Source organism: Mytilus galloprovincialis, chromosome 8 (assembly GCF_965363235.1).
Source record: "Mytilus galloprovincialis chromosome 8, xbMytGall1.hap1.1, whole genome shotgun sequence".
NCBI classification, from domain to species: Eukaryota; Metazoa; Mollusca; class Bivalvia; order Mytilida; family Mytilidae; genus Mytilus; species Mytilus galloprovincialis.
Genome location: NC_134845.1, coordinates 2,608,983 through 2,631,267, shown reverse-complemented (window position 1 = coordinate 2,631,267; position 22,285 = coordinate 2,608,983). Strand labels below are relative to the sequence as shown.

Genomic DNA, 22,285 nt, shown 5'->3' with positions numbered 1-22,285 from the left:
GGAGCTCAAATAAGATCAAGACAAGAGTGGGTAGAAAAGGGAGAAAAAAATAATGCATATTTCCTAGGTCTTGAAAAATCTAAACAAACGAAAAAGACAATACTTAAACTAAAAAACGATAAGGGCGTAATAGTAACAGATCAAGATGAAATATTAAAGCTTGAAAGAGATTTTTATGCTAATCTATACGACACTAAACAAAAACCGGATATAGATGTTAAAAAATACATTTCTGAAACAAAACGTAATTATAAACTGTCAGAAGAAGAAAGTAAGTCTTGTGATGGAAATGTAACTCTAGAAGAATTAACCATTGCAGTCAATAATCTAAAGATAAACAAAAGTCCTGGTATGGACGGAATAAGTATAAACTTTTATAAAAAGTTTTGGGAACTTCTCGGACCGATGCTTGTAAAAAATTTTAATTTTAGCTTTGAAAATAAACATCTGCCATTTACGCAAAGACAAAGTTTACTGAATCTAATTTATAAAAAAAATGATCCTTTAGAACTTGCAAATTATAGACCAATATCATTATTAAATAGTGATTACAAAATACTTTCATACACTCTAGCTTTAAGAATAAAAAAAATCTTAAATTTAATCATTAATGCCGATCAAACCGGTTACATAAAGAACCGATTTATAGGTTTTAATTTACGCCAAATACAAGATGTTATAGATTACGCAGATAAGTTTAATATAGAAGGAGCAATTTTATTCATAGATTTTTCGAAAGCTTTCGACACATTAGAATGGAATTTTATGTATCATACTTTAGAATATTTTGGTTTTAATAAACCCTTCATAAACTGGATAAAAACCTTGTATACAAATATAGATAGTTCTATATTTAATAACGGTTGGATATCTGCCCCCTTTAGGCCCCTAAGAGGTATCCGACAGGGATGCCCGTGCTCTTCTATACTTTTCGTAATGTCAGTAGAAATAATGGCTAACCAACTAAGGCAAAACAAAAATATAAGAGGCATAGAATTAAAAATTGATAGTAAAACACATTGCTTAAAAATCACGCAAGTGGCTGATGATACAACTCTATTCCTAAAATCTAAAGAAGAAATCCGCACAGCATTAAATATAATCGAAATTTTTGGAACTTTTTCTGGATTACAACTAAACAAAAATAAAACGGAAGGAATTTGGATTGGTAAACTAAAGCATTGTAGAGATAAAGTAGATGAAATTAAATTCACGGACAAACCTGTAAAAGTGCTAGGTATATATTTCGGCATTAATAAAAAAGATTGTGAAAAATTAAATTGGGAAACTAGATTTGAAAAGAGTCGAAACCTGATAACATCGTGGAAAAAAAGAAACTTAACCATTTTAGGCAAAATTCTAATAGTTAAAACTCTCATTATACCACAATTTACTTTTTTAGCAAATGTTACAGCTTTAAGTAACTCAAAAATAGTTGATATAGAAAGAGAAATTTTTGGTTTCATATGGAACAATAAGAAAGACAAAGTTAAAAGACATACTTTGGTAGCAGATTATAACCAGGGAGGGCTTAAAATGACCGACATAAAAAGCTATTTCTCCTCTCTTCAAATAAGATGGGTCACTAGATTGCTACAGGCAAAACAAGAAAATTGGACATTGATACCAAAATTATTTTTAAGTAAATTAGGTTCTAATTTCCTTATTTTTAAAATGAATTTAAACAACCAAACTTTAAAAAAACTAGATTACATAACTAAGGACATTCCAGAATTTTACTTAGAAATAATAAAAAGTTGGATTTTATTTCATGAAACGAACATCACAGAATTGAAAAACTTTGTCGAAATAAGAAAGCAAGTTATCTGGGGTAATAAATTTATAAAATTTCAAAACAAGCCGCTTATTATGCATAACTGGATACACAGTGATTTTATTTACATTAACGATATTATTGACGATAATGGAAAAATTGCCCAAGATAAAATATTTAGAAAACTGCGAAACACTAAAAATTGGATAGCAGAAATTTCAAAAGTAAAAAACTCAATTCCAACCTCATGGCTAAAAATTTTAGCTACAGAAGAATCCATCAAATCAAAAGTAAATTTTAACAGATTATTTATCAATATAAACAAAGAAAACATTAAAATTGAAAATTTAAGCAACAAAAACGTGTATCAATTGCTCGTTCAAAAAAAAATTTCTCCAAACATTGGCATAAATAAATGGAAAAATGAATTAGAAATAAATTATGACTTTACCAAATATATGTTTAAGTTTATACACCAACATTTAAAACTTAATAAACTTAAAATGTTTAGGTGGAAACTAATAACTTGCATTTTACCGAATAGAGAAAATCTCTATAAATGGAAAATCGTAACTAGTCCGTTTTTGTCTACTTTGTCAACTCAAAGACACGTATCAACACTTTTTTATCGAATGTAAATTTCTAAAAGAATTTTGGGAAATCATTAATAAAATCTTATCTCAAATGAATTTTAACAAAAACATTAACTTAAAAGACATTGTAATAGGCTACAAAATAACAGATAATGAGTATATCGGATTCAATATAATTCTGACACTTATAGGATTTGCCATCTACAAATCATACTATGTATCCGATCAAAGAAATAAATCTACTAATGTATTCAATCTGTTTAAATTTGAACTGGACGAATACTTAAGATCCTACAATCTACAAGAATATACTACAGTTCAAGTGCTTCAAACTTTAATTTCTCCAAAATAAAACACTCTTAAAGAAGATATTTCTAGAACACTTTAAATAAATAAATAAAAATAAAGAAAAGACTCACCTAAAATGTTTAAAATCCAAATAAAAAAGAAGTAAAGTAGCCTAATTCAACATACATCCATTAAAAAGCATGCTCTCTCTCACCTTTAAACAAGGTAAACCATCCGATCAAGAAAATCGATGTCACACACTCTTAAATCATGTAATTTTTAAACGAGATAATTGACACCAAACATTTAATTTCGGACAAGAGTATTAAATGGGCGTTATTTAATTTGATTACATTTATAGAAGGAAAATATATCATTTATTTCAGATCAGGGTACTGAATTGTATTACATTATTATTGAACATTGTATTTAATTGTAATATACTAATATAAAATTTAAGAAAAAAATACTTATCTATATGAAACCCTGTTCTTATAGATACTAACTATTTCAGGGTACCTTACAGTTAAAGCTGTAGCGGTAAGGTCATTGTTAACAGCTTTAGTGCAATAAATTTATATTCAAGTGTTAAAAAAAAAAAAAATAATTAGTATAGTTTGAGGCTAGCCCTCAAGACAAATACTTATATAATTAGTATAGTTTTAGGCTAGCCCTCAAGACAAATACTTATATAATTAGTATAGTTTGAGGCTAGCCCTCAAGACAAATACTTATATAATTAGTATAGTTTGAGGCTAGCCCTCAAGACAAATACTTATATAATTAGTATAGTTTGAGGCTAGCCCTCAAGACAAATACTTATATAATTAGTATAGTTTTAGGCTAGCCCTCAAGACAAATACTTATATAATTAGTATAGTTTGAGGCTAGCCCTCAAGACAAATACTTATATAATTAGTATAGTTTTAGGCTAGCCCTCAAGACAAATACTTATATAATTAGTATAGTTTTAGGCTAGCCCTCAAGACAAATACTTATATAATTAGTATAGTTTGAGGCTAGCCCTCAAGACAAATACTTATATAATTAGTATAGTTTTAGGCTAGCCCTCAAGACAAATACTTATATAATTAGTATAGTTTGAGGCTAGCCCTCAAGACAAATACTTATATAATTAGTATAGTTTGAGGCTAGCTCTCAAGACAAATACAAGTGTGATAGATATAAAGACCAATACTAGTTTGAAGAACAATTTCCTTGATCAATATGTAGACTCAAATATAAAAAAAAATAACCGCACACACTAAGGTCGTTTAGACAAAAAGTCCATGTAACTGTGATTTTCACCAATAATTAAGTCTGAAATCCCTTACTCTACAAAAGTCAATATAGCGGTACAAAATTTCAGCTTGATCTGTAATTTTGTCAACGAAAAATTAATAACGTGTTTACATCTTACCGGATAGCTCGAACAGACGCTGAACGGATAAAAAAAAGAGATTTCCTTTGACAAAATTTTTATCCGTTTTGGTACTGACCAAATAAAACTGACGCGTTATCGAATGGCTAACGGACATACAGATTATGCACCGTACAAGAACGGTAACGTACCGGACATAACGGACGTCGAACGTACAATCAACAGACGAGTACCGTATAAAACATACACCTTACGGAAGTGTAACAGATGAAACGGATGATATGCTGAAAATTAAAGACAGTAATTATAATACATGTAATTCACATTCAAGTGACCTTATAATAATTTAAAAGTTTCCGCTTAACTGGTTTTAGTTTATAGTCTTTGCATTTAAGTTCAGTATTGCCTAAATAAATTTAAAGCTGCTCCACAGTGAAGATCTCTCTTACGCAGAACTCTCTTACGCAACGATCCATCATGAATAATAAAATTTTTAACATTCGTCACAACTCGGCCGAATCCGAACCTCATCCAACGCCCAAAATATCAGTAAAATTTAGCAGAGCGGAAAGAAACTTACGCATTGTCAAAAATCAGCCAAATTTCTGAAGGTGTTTATAACAAAATTGCGTGTAATGGTTTGTTGCAGAATGACAGAATGACAGAATGAAGGAAATTGACAAAATGACAGAATGACAGAATGACAGATTGACAGAATCACGGCATGACGGAAAGACAGAATGACGGAATTACGGAATGACAAAATGACGGAATGACAAAATGATGGAATGACAGATTGACAGAATGACAGAATTACGGAATGACAGAATGACGGGATGACGGAATGACAGAATGACAGATTGACAGAATGATAGAATGACGGAATGACTAAATGACAGAATGACAGGATGACAGAATGACAGAATGACGAAATGACGAATTGACAGAATAACAGAATTACGGAATGACAAAATGACGGAATAACGGAATGACAAAATTACAGAATGACGGAATGACAGAATGACGGGATGACGGAATGACAGATTGACAGAATGACGGAATGACAGGATGACGAAATTACGGAATGACAGAATGATGGAATGACAGAATGACAGGATGACGAAATTACGGCATGACAGAATGACGAAATGACAATGACAGAATGACAGATTGACAGAATGACAGAATGACGGAATGACAGAATGAGTGACGGAATGACGGAATGACAGAATGACAGGATGACGGAATGACAGAATGATAGAATGACAGATTGACGGAATGACTAAATGACAGAATGACGGAATGACTAAATGACGGAATGACAGAATGACAGAATGACGGAATGACAGAATGACGGAATGACAGAATGACGGAATGACCGAATGACGGAATGACAGTATGACAGGTTGACGGAATGAAAGATTGACAGAATTACGGAATGACGGACAAGGGTAAAACTTAATGGCCTTGACAACTAGCCTCGACAACTTTGTTGCGGGGCCATAAAAATCTACAAGGTTTGTAGCAAATGTAATCAATTAACTCACTAAGGTATCAAAATCCTAGTACTCTATCATCGCATTTTTATACTGTGTAAGCATGAAACGTTAGAGCAACTGACCGAGTCCCTATATTTTTTTTTCTAAACAATTAGATTAATAGCTGATAACTAGATAATCATGAATTTTAAATATCCTTATGAAAGTAATCAACAATATCACATTCACCTAATTTGCATTTATAAATATTTATATCTTTTCACCACATGAACCCATTTATAATGCTGAATACAATGTCATTTACAAAACAGTTTTAAAAAATAAACTAAACTAAAAACAAACAACCGTAAAATGTAATGAATATCGACTCTAAAACTCAAATCTATTTAAAATATAATTAGCTTTACGATGAAAGAATTCATAATAAAATGTTAAGATGTCCTCATTTGCTTTTCTTTTACCTCCAATTATGCCAAACTCTGGAAGTTATGTTAGAACGTCATTGCTATCTCTCTTTGAAAGTACTACCCAGTGTCTAATCGTTTGAGAACGTCATTAGAATTAACAGTCTAGATCTAAATCTACAAGTGATTAGCACTGATCTGTAACAAATTATCAACATATAATATGTAAATTCCGTGAAATTGAAAGCTATTAAAACAATGACAGTAATTAGATATTGTTAATCAATACTCCATTTTACTGATGTTTATAAAACGCGAAGTTTGGAATCCTTGTCGACATAAAAGTTATAGTTTATACATGAAGCATGTATATGTAGAATATATCGTTTAAAAGGACGATAATTTAAAAATAGGAGTTGACAATTAAACAATTGTAAAGGTAAGTTAAATTCATTACAAAAATCTTTAAAAGTAGTACCTTTATGTACAAATATGCACATACATGTACGGCTGTTAACATCAAAAACGTGTATATAGAAGATGTGGTATGAGTGCCAATCAAAGTCAAAATGTGTAAAGTAAACCATTATTGGTCAAAGTACGGTATCCAACTCTGAGTCTTCAAGTTGGCTCAAACCGAGCAGCAAGCTACATGTATTAAACGCCCAAAAAGGACAGGTTTAAACCACTCAAACAGGAAAATCAACGGTCTAATCTATATAAAAAAACGAGAAACGAGAAACATTTATGGACCAAGTATATAATAATAAGTTTGATGTTTCATATAAAAACTTTGATAATTTCAAAACTATTTAAATGTCTTTTAAATATAATGAGAAAGCTACACCCAATCTCCATCTGTTCATTATTGTGTTTCCTTTAATTGCATTGTATGGGCATATTGATGTACTGTAACAAATGAAATACAAATATCTAATTAAAGAAAGTTTAGTATGTGGCATATTGAATCAGAAAACTGGTACCAGCCTTTAAAAAAAAACCAATATTTTGAATGACAGGTTTAAATTAGCAAAATCAAGTTCAGTAGAGAACACTGGTACCTCACTTTTGGAAATAGTTGTGCATAGTATTGCGAATTTCTGCTAAAGTATGAAATTAATGAGGAACTTTGTACATGTATAGCCCCATATATATGCACGTTCGTAAATATTTTCTTTTCTTTTTTTTTTTTGGTTTGTTTTTAATAAGCGGGATGGAGGACAAAATTTGTGACTATAATGATCCTGATAAAAAAAAAAAAAATGATCCTGATTTTTAACAGACTCAATTTCCTCAATGTTCATCCAAAATAGTATACCATCAAATGTGTACAATATTTATAAAAAATATGATCAACACGAAGTAAGAAAAATGTGTGGGGGTAGAATAACATTGTCGGTTTATCAAATATACAACATTAATATGATATAATATTTACAATTGAGACAACTTCCACCAGAGTCTAAATGATACAGAACAGTGGCAGATAAAACACATCATTTATTGGAAAAGGGGGACTGGCTGATAAAGAGGGGGCTCGCTCCAGTCATGCTTCAGTAATTCCCTAAATGATCGATCATTTTTTCCCCTCAAAAAGGGTGGAGGTCTCCGGCACCATATCCCCTTCTAAATAGGAAATATACACGTCGTATATATGGATAGATTTAAAAGGCAAAGTCATTAGAAAAGGTAAAGCAGTTCAGATGAGAAAACCAGTACCCCGGTTTATGACAAAACTATAAACAAATACTCTAATATATGACTGAATCATATTCCATTAAAACGTTAAGATAAAAAAAATCACTACGAACATGGCGTTTTTTCTGTTAGATATTTATGAACTGCCTTTGGTCCTTAAACATGCAATATTTCGTACATCAGATAGTCAATGAAACGGGAATATTTATTGACAACAAAAACTATTTAGTTTACGTCCTTTCGGGCTTAAAATTCATATTGAAATTGAAAATTTAGGTGGGTAATGTGCAAAAGAACAAAACAGCAAAACAGCAAAACAGCAGAAAACAGCCAAAGACCACAACAAACATCTTTAATACAGCAAGAAAATCTCGCACAAGGAGGTGGGCTTCGGCTGGCCCCTTGAAAAATGCTTATTAGTTCAGCAAAAATGGTTGTCACACTAAGCTACGAAATATATAAATGAACAAAGAAAAAATAAATACAAGACTATTTAAAACAATTGCCAGAGATTCCCGACTTGCGATAGGCGCCAAATTATTATGCATACTCTCAAATTTAACCAGACGATAACAAACTTAATGTATATTTTCGATTTAATCAAAGTTTGTTTTTATATATGTATACGCCATGTTTGTTGGATATCGTGCCTGGTAATAACCTTGAAGACTTTTTTGTATCCATTATCAGGATGTTTGCATGTTAAAATACTATCATATACTACTCGTTTTAATCTTCTTAAACATAATGTCATATTTAAGAAGGTCTGGCTAAAATGTTTAGTTTAGTTTAAACAATATTTTATTCAAATAAATTGAATTGGATTGGGCAACAGGCATAGCCTATGTAAGCCCTCTCCAAAAAATGGCTAAAATGTAATCTAGATTTATTATCAATATTCTGAACATGTAGCGATGTCTTTTCACTCTATGGCCTCTTCTTTTCTTTTAACTTATTAAAAAAAATATGTCAATACTTTGCGCTAATAATTAAGCCAACAGAATTATTCACCTTGGTATTTTGGTTTTTTGCCATGACGTTTTCAATATAATTATATGATTCACAATAAGACAACTATTCACAAGAGACCAAATAAAACAAAACAACATTAGGTCATCCTACGGCCTTCAACAATGAGCAAGCCCATACCGCATCGTCAGCTATAAAAGACCTCTTGTGTTAGAGATTCTGAAAAACTTGAGCGCTTGCAGTTTGAGGCAGCCAGAATTATAACTGGGCTTCCGAAATTTGCAAGTATAGAATCCCTACTTTTTGAAACTGGATGGGAAACTTTGCGTTCTAGAAGAAATAGACGTAAATTATGTTTATTTCATAAAATACACAGCAATAATGTTCCAGAATATTTTATGGATTGTACCTCGAATTATACAGATGATAATTATTATAATACTAGAAACCGTTCTCACTATAGAGTACCGAGATGTAGATTGGATATATTTTCTAAATCTTTTTTCTCTTCTTCAATTCGAGCATGGAATTTATTACCATTAGATATTAGATCCATACAATCATCTCCCAATTTCAAAAACACCATCCGGAGAAATGATATTTCATTTTTGGTACCTAAATATTATTTCATTGGAAACAGGATGGAAAATATACTAGTACATACAAAATTACGACAAAGATGTAGTCCTTTAAAAGCTGATTTATATAGAGTTAATTTAGTAAATGACCCAAGTTGTGAATGTGGGTGTCATTGGTAATGTGATACCAATATTTAAGAACAAGGGGTGTAAATTAGATCCAAAAAATTATAGACCGATGACTTTATTGTCGTGCTTGGGGAAAATATTTACATCTATTCTTAACGACAGGTTGGGGGTTTTCGTTGATGAATTGAATATATTAAATGAAAATCAAGCCGGCTTCCGACATGGGTACTCTACAACAGATCGTATTTTTTCTTTATATGCACTTTTTGAACTTCTCAGTGTTAAAAAGAAAAAGCTTTTTTGCGCTTTTGTAGATTTTGAAAAGGCGTTTGATTTTGTACACCGAAATTCTTTATTATATAAACTCCTTTTGAATAATGTAAAAGGAAAGTTTCTTAGAGTTGTTAAAAATATGTATGATGATGTTAAATCACGTATTGTACATAATAATAATTTATCTGACATGTTTGCTAGTGAAATTGGTGTTAGACAAGGGGAAAATCTTTCTCCTCTGTTATTTTCTCTATATTTGAACGATTTACAGCAGTATTTAGAAAATGTTAACATAACTGGTGTACAATCTTTAACATTAGATATGGAAAATGAACTTAATATATACCTAAAACTGTTTGTATTATTATATGCTGATGATACTATTTTACTTGCTGAATCAAGTTCAGATTTACAGTTACTTTTAAATAATTTTTCACAGTATTGTAATAATTGGAAATTAAGAATCAATGTTAGCAAAACCAAAGTGATGGTTTTTACAAGAGGAAGAATATCCAATAATTTGAAATTTTGTATTGAAAAAGAAGAAATAGAGATAGTTAAACATTATAAATACCTTGGTGTTATTTTTTCTAGAAATTCATCTTTTTTCGAAACTAGAAAATATTTACGAGACCAAGCAACTAAGGCTATGTATAGTGTTATCAAGAAGAGCAGATTGAATCACTTATCGATTGAATGCCAACTAGAAATGTTTGATAAAGCTGTTGTACCCATTCTTCTATACGGGGCTGAAATTTGGGGATACGAAAATTTTGATATACTTGAGCGAGTTCATTTGAAATTCTGTAAACACATTTTAAAACTTAAAAACTCGACTCCAAATTTTATGATTTATGGAGAACTTGGGAGATACCCCCATTTCTTTATATGCAAAATTACGAATGATCAATTTTTGGTGTCGCCTTCTTGATAATACAAATGAAAATAAATTATCCTGTATACTATATAAATTACTATACATTCATTATAACAATTATGGTATTGGAAATAAATGGATTTTATGTATTAAGAAAATTTTTGATGAATGTGGCATGTCAAATGTATGGCATTGCCAAGATTATTTTAACAAAAAATGGATAAAATTAAGTATTGAGCAAAAGCTTAAAGACCAATTTCGACAAGAGTGGTGTGCAGATTTACACCAATCTTCAAAAGGTTTATGTTATAGAATTTTCAAGACTGAATTTAAATTTGAAAAGTATTTGTCGACTTTGCCTTCTAATTTTTTATATACTTTGTGTAAATTTAGATGCGGAAATCATCGTTTGCCAGTGGAGACAGGAAGGTGGCAAACTATTCCGAGATCGGAAAGGTCTTGTAATCTCTGTAGCTCTAAAGATATTGGCGATGAATTTCACTACATTATGTCATGCAATTGTTTTAACATAGAAAGAGAAAAAAATATTTACCACACTATTGTAACAAAAATGCAAACATTATTAAATATAAAAATGTATTCTCATCTGAAAATGTTGTAGAACTAGAAAAATTGTGTAGATTTATACGATATATATCATTGAAAGTCTGTCCTCCTGGTTAGAGGAACTGTAATATTATTATAATGTTATTTATTTTCACACATGCGAAACAAAGATATGTATTATATATGAACTGTTATTATCTCTGTAGCTATGTACTAGTTTATGAGAATAAAATCATTCATTCATTAGAAGATTCGATTCATTTTTTCTTAGAATGTCCACTCTCCATAAACTTTAGAATTCAGCTCTTTAAAAACATTCAACAGCTGATATCTCCCTAGAACATATTTTATTTGGAACAGATGAAATTACTGTTGAACAAAACATAATCCTTTTCAGAAATGTACATTGTTATATTCGCCATACAAAAAGATTCTTTGATTAATATTGCTGTATCTTAAAATGTACTCGTATCCAACTATTATACTGTTTAAACATACTATATCTATTGTATATATTTTTCATATTGTACTGAAATATATAATTGCAGTCATCTTGAAATTTTGTATATTGTATTTATATGGAGAGGATTATCTTAAGTTGTTGTAACTTGTATCCAATTTTATTGTATATTTAGACAATAAAATATGTTTAAACTAAAAGACCCCGAAATAACAAATGTAAAACGTTTTAAAACTAACGCTCTAATCTTTTGACAAAATAAGAAACAAAAACACATATGACTTGTTACACAAAAACAAAAGACAACCACCGCGAATAATAGGGCCTGTCGTGGGAATCATTTTATTTTTGACTTATGAGTTTGCATGTGTGTTTGGTAATTTTTGCCTCCCTTTCACAGCTTTTCAAATTGTTGGCGACGAATTGAACCAATCATATTTAAACAACGTCCTTTCACGTCTCCAAAATTTTAAGTCTTACGCTTGGTAGATTGCATTTTATACTAAATTATGTAATTATGATTTTTTTAATCGAGACATTCGTCAGACTTTAAATTTAGGCATAATAGGTAAATTCTTAAAACATGTGAAAATAAACGAGGTCAAATGTTTAAAAAGTGCTTTTTAAATTCGAATTCATTTGATAATAAAATAAGCATTATAAAAGATAAACTTAAAGCAAAACAATAAAAGAAAATATCCTCGAAGATTCAAATGAATAAAGCGATGTTCTAAAAATGTTTATAATGATGATTTAGCAATAACAAAGAACATAAAAGTTTAACAGTCCCATAACAATCTCCTACACGCACCCCTTAATACGAATCTTATGTTGCAATTATTGAAATAATTATCTTTTTTTTCTATGTCAACAGGCTTTTTTTTTCAGTAAAAAGTCTTCAATACATATCTATAATGTTTGCTCGAAGTTTTAATTGTCTATTTTTTTTTATTCATACCTCATTATAACTGAACAAGTAGCAATTAAATGCTATAAATATTGCATTTCAGAATTCTTTTGTGTACGTTACAGGTGAAAGATGAGGAAAATGGACATAAATTATACACGTTTACGTTTTAAGATCTTTTAACCATAAATGATGATAAGAAGTCCCACAATTTTAATTCCAAGCATCATAATTATGACAGTTTGTAGTTTTGTCGATTTGAATTAATGTAATAAATAATTAGAGCATCTTCCCATAAAAGTTAATTTCTACCTCAGGAATATATTATTCTAGCTGTAATAGGCAAAACCGCTATGAGGTTCGGGTCCTCAAATATCGTCAATCTTACACTTTACTTTGTAGTTTTAATTTATTTTTGGATTCGAGCGTCTTTGCTGAGTCTTTTATAGACGTTACGTGCGTCTGGCGTACGCATTTTGATCTTGGTATCTATGATGAGTTTAGTCATTATAATTTCAACATATTTTTTTCTATCGAAGGGTGCAGGCCTTTGTTTCGATAGCATCCTAGTTCAAAGCGTACTGAAAAAGAAAAACAATTTTGGCTACAACTAGTCGACAACAAAAACTCAATAGAGAAAACAAATATGTTTGTTCTATTACATGTAGCTTTGAATAAATGGAGATGTCAGGAAATATAACGACGATATCAATCCTACAAGATTTAGAGAGAACATACATTAATCATCAAAAGTATATATTAATCTACTGATCTAAACTAGTTATCTATTGTCAAGTTTTTTTTTCTATTTTATATAACTTATTACGTAGTACTTTTAAGTCAGTTTAGCACCAAATAACCCCTAGGACCCTCATCACCTCTCAGACCCTTACCATTAAAGGTTCACCAGATTTAAATTCGTATATTAGAATTCAACAAATAAATAATGACATTGTATGACTTGGAAAATGACGTCAAACAAGGAAAAAAATCAAGTAGATGAATATGGAATAAAATTGAAAATGGGGAATGTGCCAAAAAGACAATCACCCGTCCAAAGAGCAGAAAACAGCCGAAGGCCACCAATAGGTCTTCAATATAGAAAAAAATCCCACACCCGGAGGTGTGCTTTAGATGGCCCTTAAAAATGGTCTAGCTCAGTGAAAAATGGATGTCATACTAAAGTCCGAAATATATAAAAGAAACTCAAATTAAAAATCATACAAGACTATCAAAGGCCAGAGGGTCCTGACTTTGGACAGGTGCCAAAATGAAGCGGGGTTAAACATGTTTTTTTGAGACTTCAACCCTCCCCTATACCTCTGACCAATGTAGAAAAAAAACAAACACGCAGCAATATGCACAGTAAAATTCAGTTTAAAAGAAGTCCGAGATCAGAAAAGGACCCGCAAGATGTAAATGACATGCCAGCTCCAGACCTCAATTAAACTGATTGAAAGATTTTGTCTTCATCATATGAAAATCAAGCATAATATATACCTCCTGTAAGGGGTTTAGATTTATGCCATCAAAAACATATGATAAAATATATATGCTTTGCATTCAGCAGGCTTCATATCTAGTTGTAAGTGTTGACGAAAATTAAACAGACAAACCAATGATGTACAGATTGAAGTACACTGACATGAACCAGACATTCTTATAATCAAATAAACTCATTTCACTTGTAATTAACAAGGTTGAATACCAGTAGAACGATTGTTTTAATATTTCATTATTTAGATATCTAAACAATTATACACTATATAACTCCATAAGGATGGGAAAGTTTAAAATAGAAAACATAACCATAGGATGTGTCGAATACTCTAGGTACATTTGACACACACGCAAACCTTAAAGTGAAAATGTAAACAACTAACAAAGTTTATCGCAATTATCGATGTAAATGTAAATACAACTTGAAGATAAAAAAAAACGATAAAATAACGAAACTGAAGAATTTTTTTAAAGATTTTGTTCATATTTGGTTTATTTAGGCAAAAAAAAAAGGGAATTTCGTGTACTAACAAAGACTTAGACTAATCGACATGTTGTTCCTCTCTGTCATCCTTTAAACTTATTTCTGTTATCCTTTAAACTTATTTCTTTTATCCTGTAAACTTATATTCAAATGCAAAATAAAACTCATTTGTTATCAATTTTATATGTTATAGGTAGTTGAAAAGATGGCAGAAAACACAACTTCAAGTGCCGACGTCGAAGACGAAGACTTTGTGGCGTCAGATGGACTTTTGATCTTTGCTGGCTTTATCATAATATTTATGATATTACAGGCAATAATTGGCAACACATTAACAATATTGTCTTATATACGAGACAAACATTTACGTACGACCTATAACTTATATCTCATCAATCTAGCCATAGCAGATTTAACCATTGCAGCTGTAAGCATGACGGTGTATTTAACGTACACACTGAGAAAAAATACATGGGTGTACGGGTACCATGTATGTAAGGTTTATCTTGTTCTCGATTTCCTCGCTTGTACTGTTACAGTTATACTGATGAATGTTATCAGCTATGACAGGCTAATGCTTCTAAAACAGGGTGCCGCTTACTATGTTGAACAAAATTTTAAGAAAGCCATTTTCAAAATGTGCGCGTCATGGGTGATTGGTTTCTTGCTTTACGGACCTGCTATTATTGGTTGGGATCACTGGACCGGAGAGGATGTAGTGGAACCAGATGATTGTGACGTACAATTTGTCAACAATACTGCGTATACAACTACGACAGCAGTGGTTGAATTTTTCCTGCCGCTTACGTCTCTAGGCGTGTTGAATATATTGGTAATAATAGAGATCCGAAAATTACGCCATAACAAAGTTCACACTATTCAAATAGCATCCGTTCAAAGTCATGGTTCAGAGACTATCCCAAATGGAATCTTAGCTAAGAACGAAAAGGCTAAACAAAAGTCAACTAAGAAAGCAACAAAAGCGGCCAGGTCCCTTGCAATACTTGTTTTCGCATTTTTCTTAACATGGGCACCTTATACAATACTGACTGTTGTTATATCATTTTGTGAGGATTGTGTTATTATCCCGGTCTATGAAGCTTTTACATGGATTCTTTGGTTTAAATCTGCACTGAATCCATTTCTGTATGCATTTGGCAGCGCTCGATTTCGAGAGAATTTCTTGTATTTCTTGTGTTGTGGTAAACGACAGTTACGGCAAGTTAAATGACATCTTAACTGGACGTTTTAAGTACAATTATAAAATCAAAATGTTATCAGAAATGGTTATAATTAAGTAATTTATCGTTATTTAAATTTTATTTACATTTGATTTTTAAATTTTTTGCGGTATACGACAGTAACGGCAAGTTAAATAAAATATTTAATGTACGTTTAAGTACATTTGCAAAATTCAATTTGTTATTAAATATATTTATCATCAAGTAATTCATTGTAATTATTTGATTTTTTATTCTGTTTTGTTATGTTTTGTATTGTGACGGGATTGCTTCCCTTAGAACATTTGGTAGATACTTAGTCAGCCGTAAGCGGTTGAGCTAAGGAAGTACTTCTTTAGCTCAGTCGGTTAGCGCACTGCCTTGTAACACAGAGATCCCGGGTTCGAGTCCCGGTGGAGACAAGCAATTTTGTAATGAAATTCGTGCTCTCCGGTTACAGTATATTCGTTGGATTTTTACACAGCAGATTTAAATTATTTGTAATAACACAAATTGTACTCATGATTTGACTATCAATATCGAAGAAAAATAACCCAGAAAAATATCAAAGAATACAAACAATTGACATATGATAAGAAAAAGACAGATAAACAATTCAAAATGAATACCGTTACTCAATTTATTTACTCTTGCACAATGAACAGCATGCTGTCTGGTTTATTACTTTTTGTATATTTATGTCTGAATAATTTGTTTATCAAAGGGTGTATGTATGATTTATTTACTTACATCATCTCCCTTTGTAAATTTAATTTATCAACTTTTAAAAATACATATCGTGTACACTGTTAGCTTCATTGTTGAAATAATTTTAAAATATAAGGGTTGTCTACCCTTGAGTATAGATAGACTGCTATTATTGAAAACAGACCATGCGAGAGCTGCATAGCAAGTCAAGGTCGTTAAAAACTCCAATCATCATGTGTGAATCTGGCTTTAAAAAAATGCGGTTGTCAATTTGAGGAATTTTTCTAATGCTTACAAAAAGTCATGTACATTATCGGTCAAGTTTCTACGTTATCAAGGTTATAGAGAATTTGCCATACTACGGTTTTATTTTCTTTGAACATAACTGCACGATATTTTAATCAAACCTGCGAAAGTAAGTGAAATGCAATGTATGCTGGAAGCTTTTAATTCACTTTATATATTTTTTACCCGTACTAAGCTTATACCAATGTGCTGTACAAGATGCACATTACGACAAATACTTTCTGAATTTTATGTCGAAAAGGTATAACATAGAGATTCAAGTTATTGTTGTGTTTGTGTTTTTTTAACCTCCATTTTTATAAATCACCAACACCAGCAATCCTAAGAATAAGAAAGTTGAATATACCAACTAATGTCATTTTCTTATTATGACGACATCATAAGTATTCTAGAACCTTCAAACATTTAGTTTTTTTTTGTACATTATGCATTCACTGACGATAATAAAATATATAGTAGACGATCCTTTGGAATTTTTAGTTTAATTGTTAATTGATAATGTACAGAGTTGCCTGAAAGAGGATGCATGTATATATGTCACTTCCTTTCGCAACGTTTTTTTGCAGAATAACGGAAATCATTTACTTTATCATGACATTTTATCATTAAAATTCTGAACATGATGCTATATATTTTGTTTTGGATTTTAGGATATGTTTACAGTAACAAATGTTACAATAAATCAAGGTAAACTTTTTTTTGTTTTTTTTTTGTATAGTCATGATGTATGAGAGTGACCATCTTTGGAGGGGTCCTGATATTGCACCACGTTTTGGGCTTTGTTTCGGTGTAATAAGTTAATATAAAAAAGAAGATGTGGTATGATTGCCAATGAGATAACTGTCCACAAGAGACCAAAATTACAGACATTAACAACTATAGGTCATCGTACGACCTTCAACAATGAGCAAAGCCCATACCGCATTGTCAGCTATAAAAGGCGCCGATATGACAATGTAAAACAATTCAAATGTGAAAACTAACGGCCTTATTTATATATAAAAAAAACAAATATGTAACACGTAAACAAACGACAACCACTGAATTACAGGCTCCTGACTTGGGACAGGTTCATACATAAATAATGTGGCGGGGTTAAACAAACTTGTTAGCGGGATCCCAACTCTCCCCATAACCTGGGACAGTAGTATAACAGTACAACATAAGAACGATATATATCTAGAGGCTCTCAAGAGCCTGTATCGCTCACCTGATTCTACTTGGGATTTTGAAATCATATTAAAAAATATATAATTTGGCTAAAAGTAACAACACTTGGCCAGCACCTCTTAAGGAAAGGAACATTCATGCTAATATGTTTGATTTCATTCAATTCAGTGGTTCTTTAGAAGAAGACTTTTGTATGCATTTCCCATAGGGTCCTATGTTAAACTAAGTCCCCCCACTGGCGGCCATCTTGGATGTTACAATGACAACAAAGTAACAACACTTGGTCAGCATCTCATTAGGAACATTCATGCTATGTTTGGTTTCATTCCATTCAGTGGTTCACTAAAAGAAGACATGTGTATGCATTTCCCATAGGGGCCTATGTTAAACTAAGTCCCCCGCTGGCGGTCATCTTGGATGATTGATCAGCTACAAAGTAACAACACTTGGTCAGCACTTCATAAGCAACATTCATGCTATGTTTTGTTTTATTCCATTCAGTGGTTCTCGAAAAGATAAAAGAAGACATTTGTATATATTTCCCATAGGGTCCTATGTTAAACTAAGTCCCCCGCTGGCTAAGTCCCCCGCTGGCGGCCATCTTGGATGATGGATCGGCTACAAAGTAACAACACTTGGTCAGCACCTCAAAAGGAACATTCATGCCATGTTTGGTTTCATTCCATTCAGTGGTTCTCTAAAAGAAGACATTTGTATGTATTTCCCATAGGGTCCTGTGTTAAACTAAGTCCCTCACAGCGGCCATCTTGGATGATGGATCGGCTACAAAGTAACAACACTTGGTCAGCACCTCATAAGGAACATTCATGCCATGTTTGGTTTCATTCCATTCAGTGGTTCTCTAAAAAAAGTCATTTGTATGCATTTCCCATAGGGTCTTATGTTAAACTAAGTCCCCCGCTGGCGGCCATATTGGATGATGGATCAGCTACAAAGTAACAACACTTAGGCAGCATCTCATAAGGAACATTCATGCCATGTTTGGTTTTATTATATTCAGTGGTTCTCGAAACGAAGTCATTTGTATTCATTTCCCATAGGGTCCTATGTTAAAATAAGTCCATCGCTGGCGGCCATCTGAATGATGGATCGGTTACAAAGTTACAACACTTGGTCAGCACCTCATAAGGAACATTGAAGCCATGTTTGGTTTCATTCCATTCAGTGGTTCTTTAGAAGAAGTTCAAAATGTTAAAAGTTAACGACGACGACGACGACGACGGACGACGGACGCCAAGTGATGAGAAAAGCTCACTATTTGAAGTTGTTGGCTGCTGCGCCCTATTTTTGAGATTTTTGCATGTTTGTTTTGGTGTTTATTCGCACATTGTTGTCGGTATGATTGAATTTATACAAATGAGAGGTTTAGCTACATGTAGCTATAAAACCAGGTTGAATCCATACTTTTATACATAGTGTCTGTATCAATTCAAGTATATCACTCTTGTTATCCGTTTGTTTGGTGTTGTTGCGCTTTTGATTTTGTCATTTGAATATAGATTTTCCGTATTTGGTTTCCTCGGAGTTCGGTGTTTTCGTTGTTTAACCTTTGAGCTCAATATATTACCATAGCATTCATTCCACATCTTAAGTTTATATTCCAATTGAGAACTTCATCCTTTTCGATTTTACTTATAGGTTGTATCTTGCAAATTTTGAAACAGTTACATGTAAAGCCCAATACCGAAGTTGATGAAATCGTTATCAGGTTGTAGTCAACGACAAAATAAAAAATACTGTTTAACTTTGAGAAAGGTAAATTGTAAGCTTGGTAGATACAATGCTATTAAGTCAGAACAAAATTTAATTATTTCTAATAAAATACTTTTCGACAACCATTCATGACTACACTGAGCAGAAGCAAGTACCTGAGATCATTTTCTAGGATTTATGACTTTTGAACAGCATACTTCTCATGCCTTTATTTGTAATAGGAATTATACATAATGAATAAAGTTCATTTTGTTAATCATACATTTACTTAATTTTTTTTCAAGTAATCAATTATTTTCGACAGCAATGGTGTAACTGGGTCGTGGTTTTGTTGTAATAACCACGAGGATAGGAATGGCATATGTACAGGTATCGTTTTATATTATTTTTGCTGTCAACAATCGAGAGCTTTTTAAAAATAATATTTTATTTCCCAATTAAATGCTACATTCATGACACAGTATTCTTCCCATGATAATTGTCATATAAATGCATAGGAAAGATTAATACCATTTCTTCAAGGTTTGTGAAAGCGTTGATCGTTTTATACACAGTGGTGGACTTCGGCTGTTTTCTGCTCTTTGGTCGGATTGCAGTTTCTTTGACATATTCCCCATTTTCATTTATCTGTTCTTTTTTTTTGGCGCTAAACATGAAAATGGTATAAAACAACTGCTGCCTTTTCCCATGTACACCTATTTTTGTAAATTCGATCCTTTATAGAAAGAGGACTTTTGCATATAGTGCTAGCAATGATTTACACGAAAACAAGTACTTTAATATATAAATTAAGATTTCTGTTAAGCTAAGTATACTCACAAAGTGAGTATACTACGGCTTTATTCAAGTACACCTTCGAGTGTGTGCTCGACTTTAGTGACTAAGCACAGACAACGAATTCTAGCCCATCCTTGATAAACAAGTCAGTAGTCAGTGTTTAAAATTTTATTACGAAAATCTCTATTATAGTTATATAACATAATATGTTGGTTCGTGTAAATGTTTGGCTTTTTTAAAAACATTTTCACAATTTTCTATACAATACAAATATTGCTTTGAACATCATGTTCTTCAGATGTGAAAAAAACTACCACTTCACTTTTATTTTGTATTTCGACAGTGAAGCACTCTGTACATTTCATATTACAAGGGTGTGCAGAGAAAAGTTATATATTATAGGAATTTTCCTCGCAGTTCGGTATTTTTATTATTTTAATTTTTATCATTTACTCTTTATATATATATATAGAATGTGCAATTGGTTATATTTCAAAAGACGGGTTACGGTGCAGGCCATGTTTGTATGGAAGATATGGAAATAAATGCGGACATACTTGTAGATGCCAGCAAACCGAGAGGTAAAGATATTCGTTTTAGATTCTACTTATTATAGAATATGATATTTTGTTGAATAAGCTTTCGTCATCAGCTATAAGATCAGACGAGATCCGATCGCGATATGCCAGACTGTATGAAGTTCTTGTTTGCATTGTTGATAAATTAGGGAGAATGAACATTGAAAATATAACGTTGATGCAATCGGCAAAAAAATATTTGACGTCATTGTAATTTATTAGAATATAATGATAAACTGACAACGACATGGTATGGCAAAAAAAAAAAAACCAAACCGATAACCAATTAAAAGACAAACAATAATATGCTGAGTTTATTTATATGCAAAACAACACCGAACACAAAAGATTTAACAACAAAACTATAGTGATAGCCGGAGGTGATCTCAAATGTTTCGGTAGGGCAAAAAGATCCTGCTTCACATGTTACATTCACCATACTGCTTCTGGAAGTCCAACTGGGTAATGTTACATACGAGATGGAGAGGAAGTGCTTATGGTTTTGATAATTGGAACACATTCGACGTCATATGTACTTAAACTATGATTGTGTATGGTATTTATTGGTTGTGAACACTAGCGTCTGATTATAGCTGCCTATCTGATCATATTTATACATTTAACCGCCGCACAATGTAGTTCGTGGTTATGCATAAGTGTAATTAAAGTCAACAATTTTGAATGTATATCAAACACATGTCTTATGACAAAATTTGAATACAACAATGCATGTCTTTGCGATTGGTAGTCTCTTAGATTATATATCACTATTGTAATATTATCTAAGGTCGATATTTTAAATGTTATTTTGATTTATTTTCGCAAAGATGTGATATTGTGCAAGGATGCATTGAAGGGACAACAGTCATTCCAGGTAATGCTTGATTTTTATTGAATGTATACTCATTTAAATACATCCCTATAGAAAAAAAACCAAAATAAGATAACACCTGATTAATTTGAAAACAATAAATGGTAATTATGAAAAAATTAGGAAATCAAAAAGAGGAAATTGGTTAAACTAAATGGTCTCTTTCCTCACATTCATAACTATAAAATTCTGGTACAAGGACGGAAGCATATTGTTTTGTTGACATGCCGTACCACGATGTGCATTATCAATTTCATTCCATAATTTCGATTCTTAATTCAAAATAAGTTACAATTTTTTTTTTTATCGGAAACGAATACTGTGAAATTGGGTTCCGATCGATATTACTGTCTAACAATGATTTTTGAGTGTCTCTATTCTCGTTTATAATGATTAGATGAATAGGATTTGGATTATTGATACTAATTCTCCATATTAACGTTTTTATTCCAGAAAAAGGAAAACATTTTGTCTGTAAATGTTAAAAAATCTTGAATTATTTGGACTAGCTTCGTCTTGAAGACCGTACTTTAACCTTTA

At 31.7% G+C, this 22,285-nt stretch overlaps 1 protein-coding gene across 1 annotated transcript; it reads left to right on the top strand.

Annotated features, from left to right (window-relative positions):
* Window positions 1–14,575: 14,575 nt before the first annotated feature.
* Window positions 14,576–15,639, top strand: LOC143084865 (histamine H3 receptor-like). Its single transcript, XM_076260921.1, has one exon. It carries the CDS (start codon window positions 14,587–14,589, stop codon window positions 15,610–15,612), a length of 1,026 nt encoding a protein of 341 aa, XP_076117036.1. The 5' UTR covers window positions 14,576–14,586; the 3' UTR covers window positions 15,613–15,639.
* The last annotated feature ends 6,646 nt before the right edge of the window (window positions 15,640–22,285 follow it).

What these genes read in the sequence shown, in the direction of transcription:
- LOC143084865 (XM_076260921.1), top strand. Translation starts at nt 14,587, where the DNA reads ATGGCAGAAAACACAACTTCAAGTGCCGACGTCGAAGACGAAGACTTT.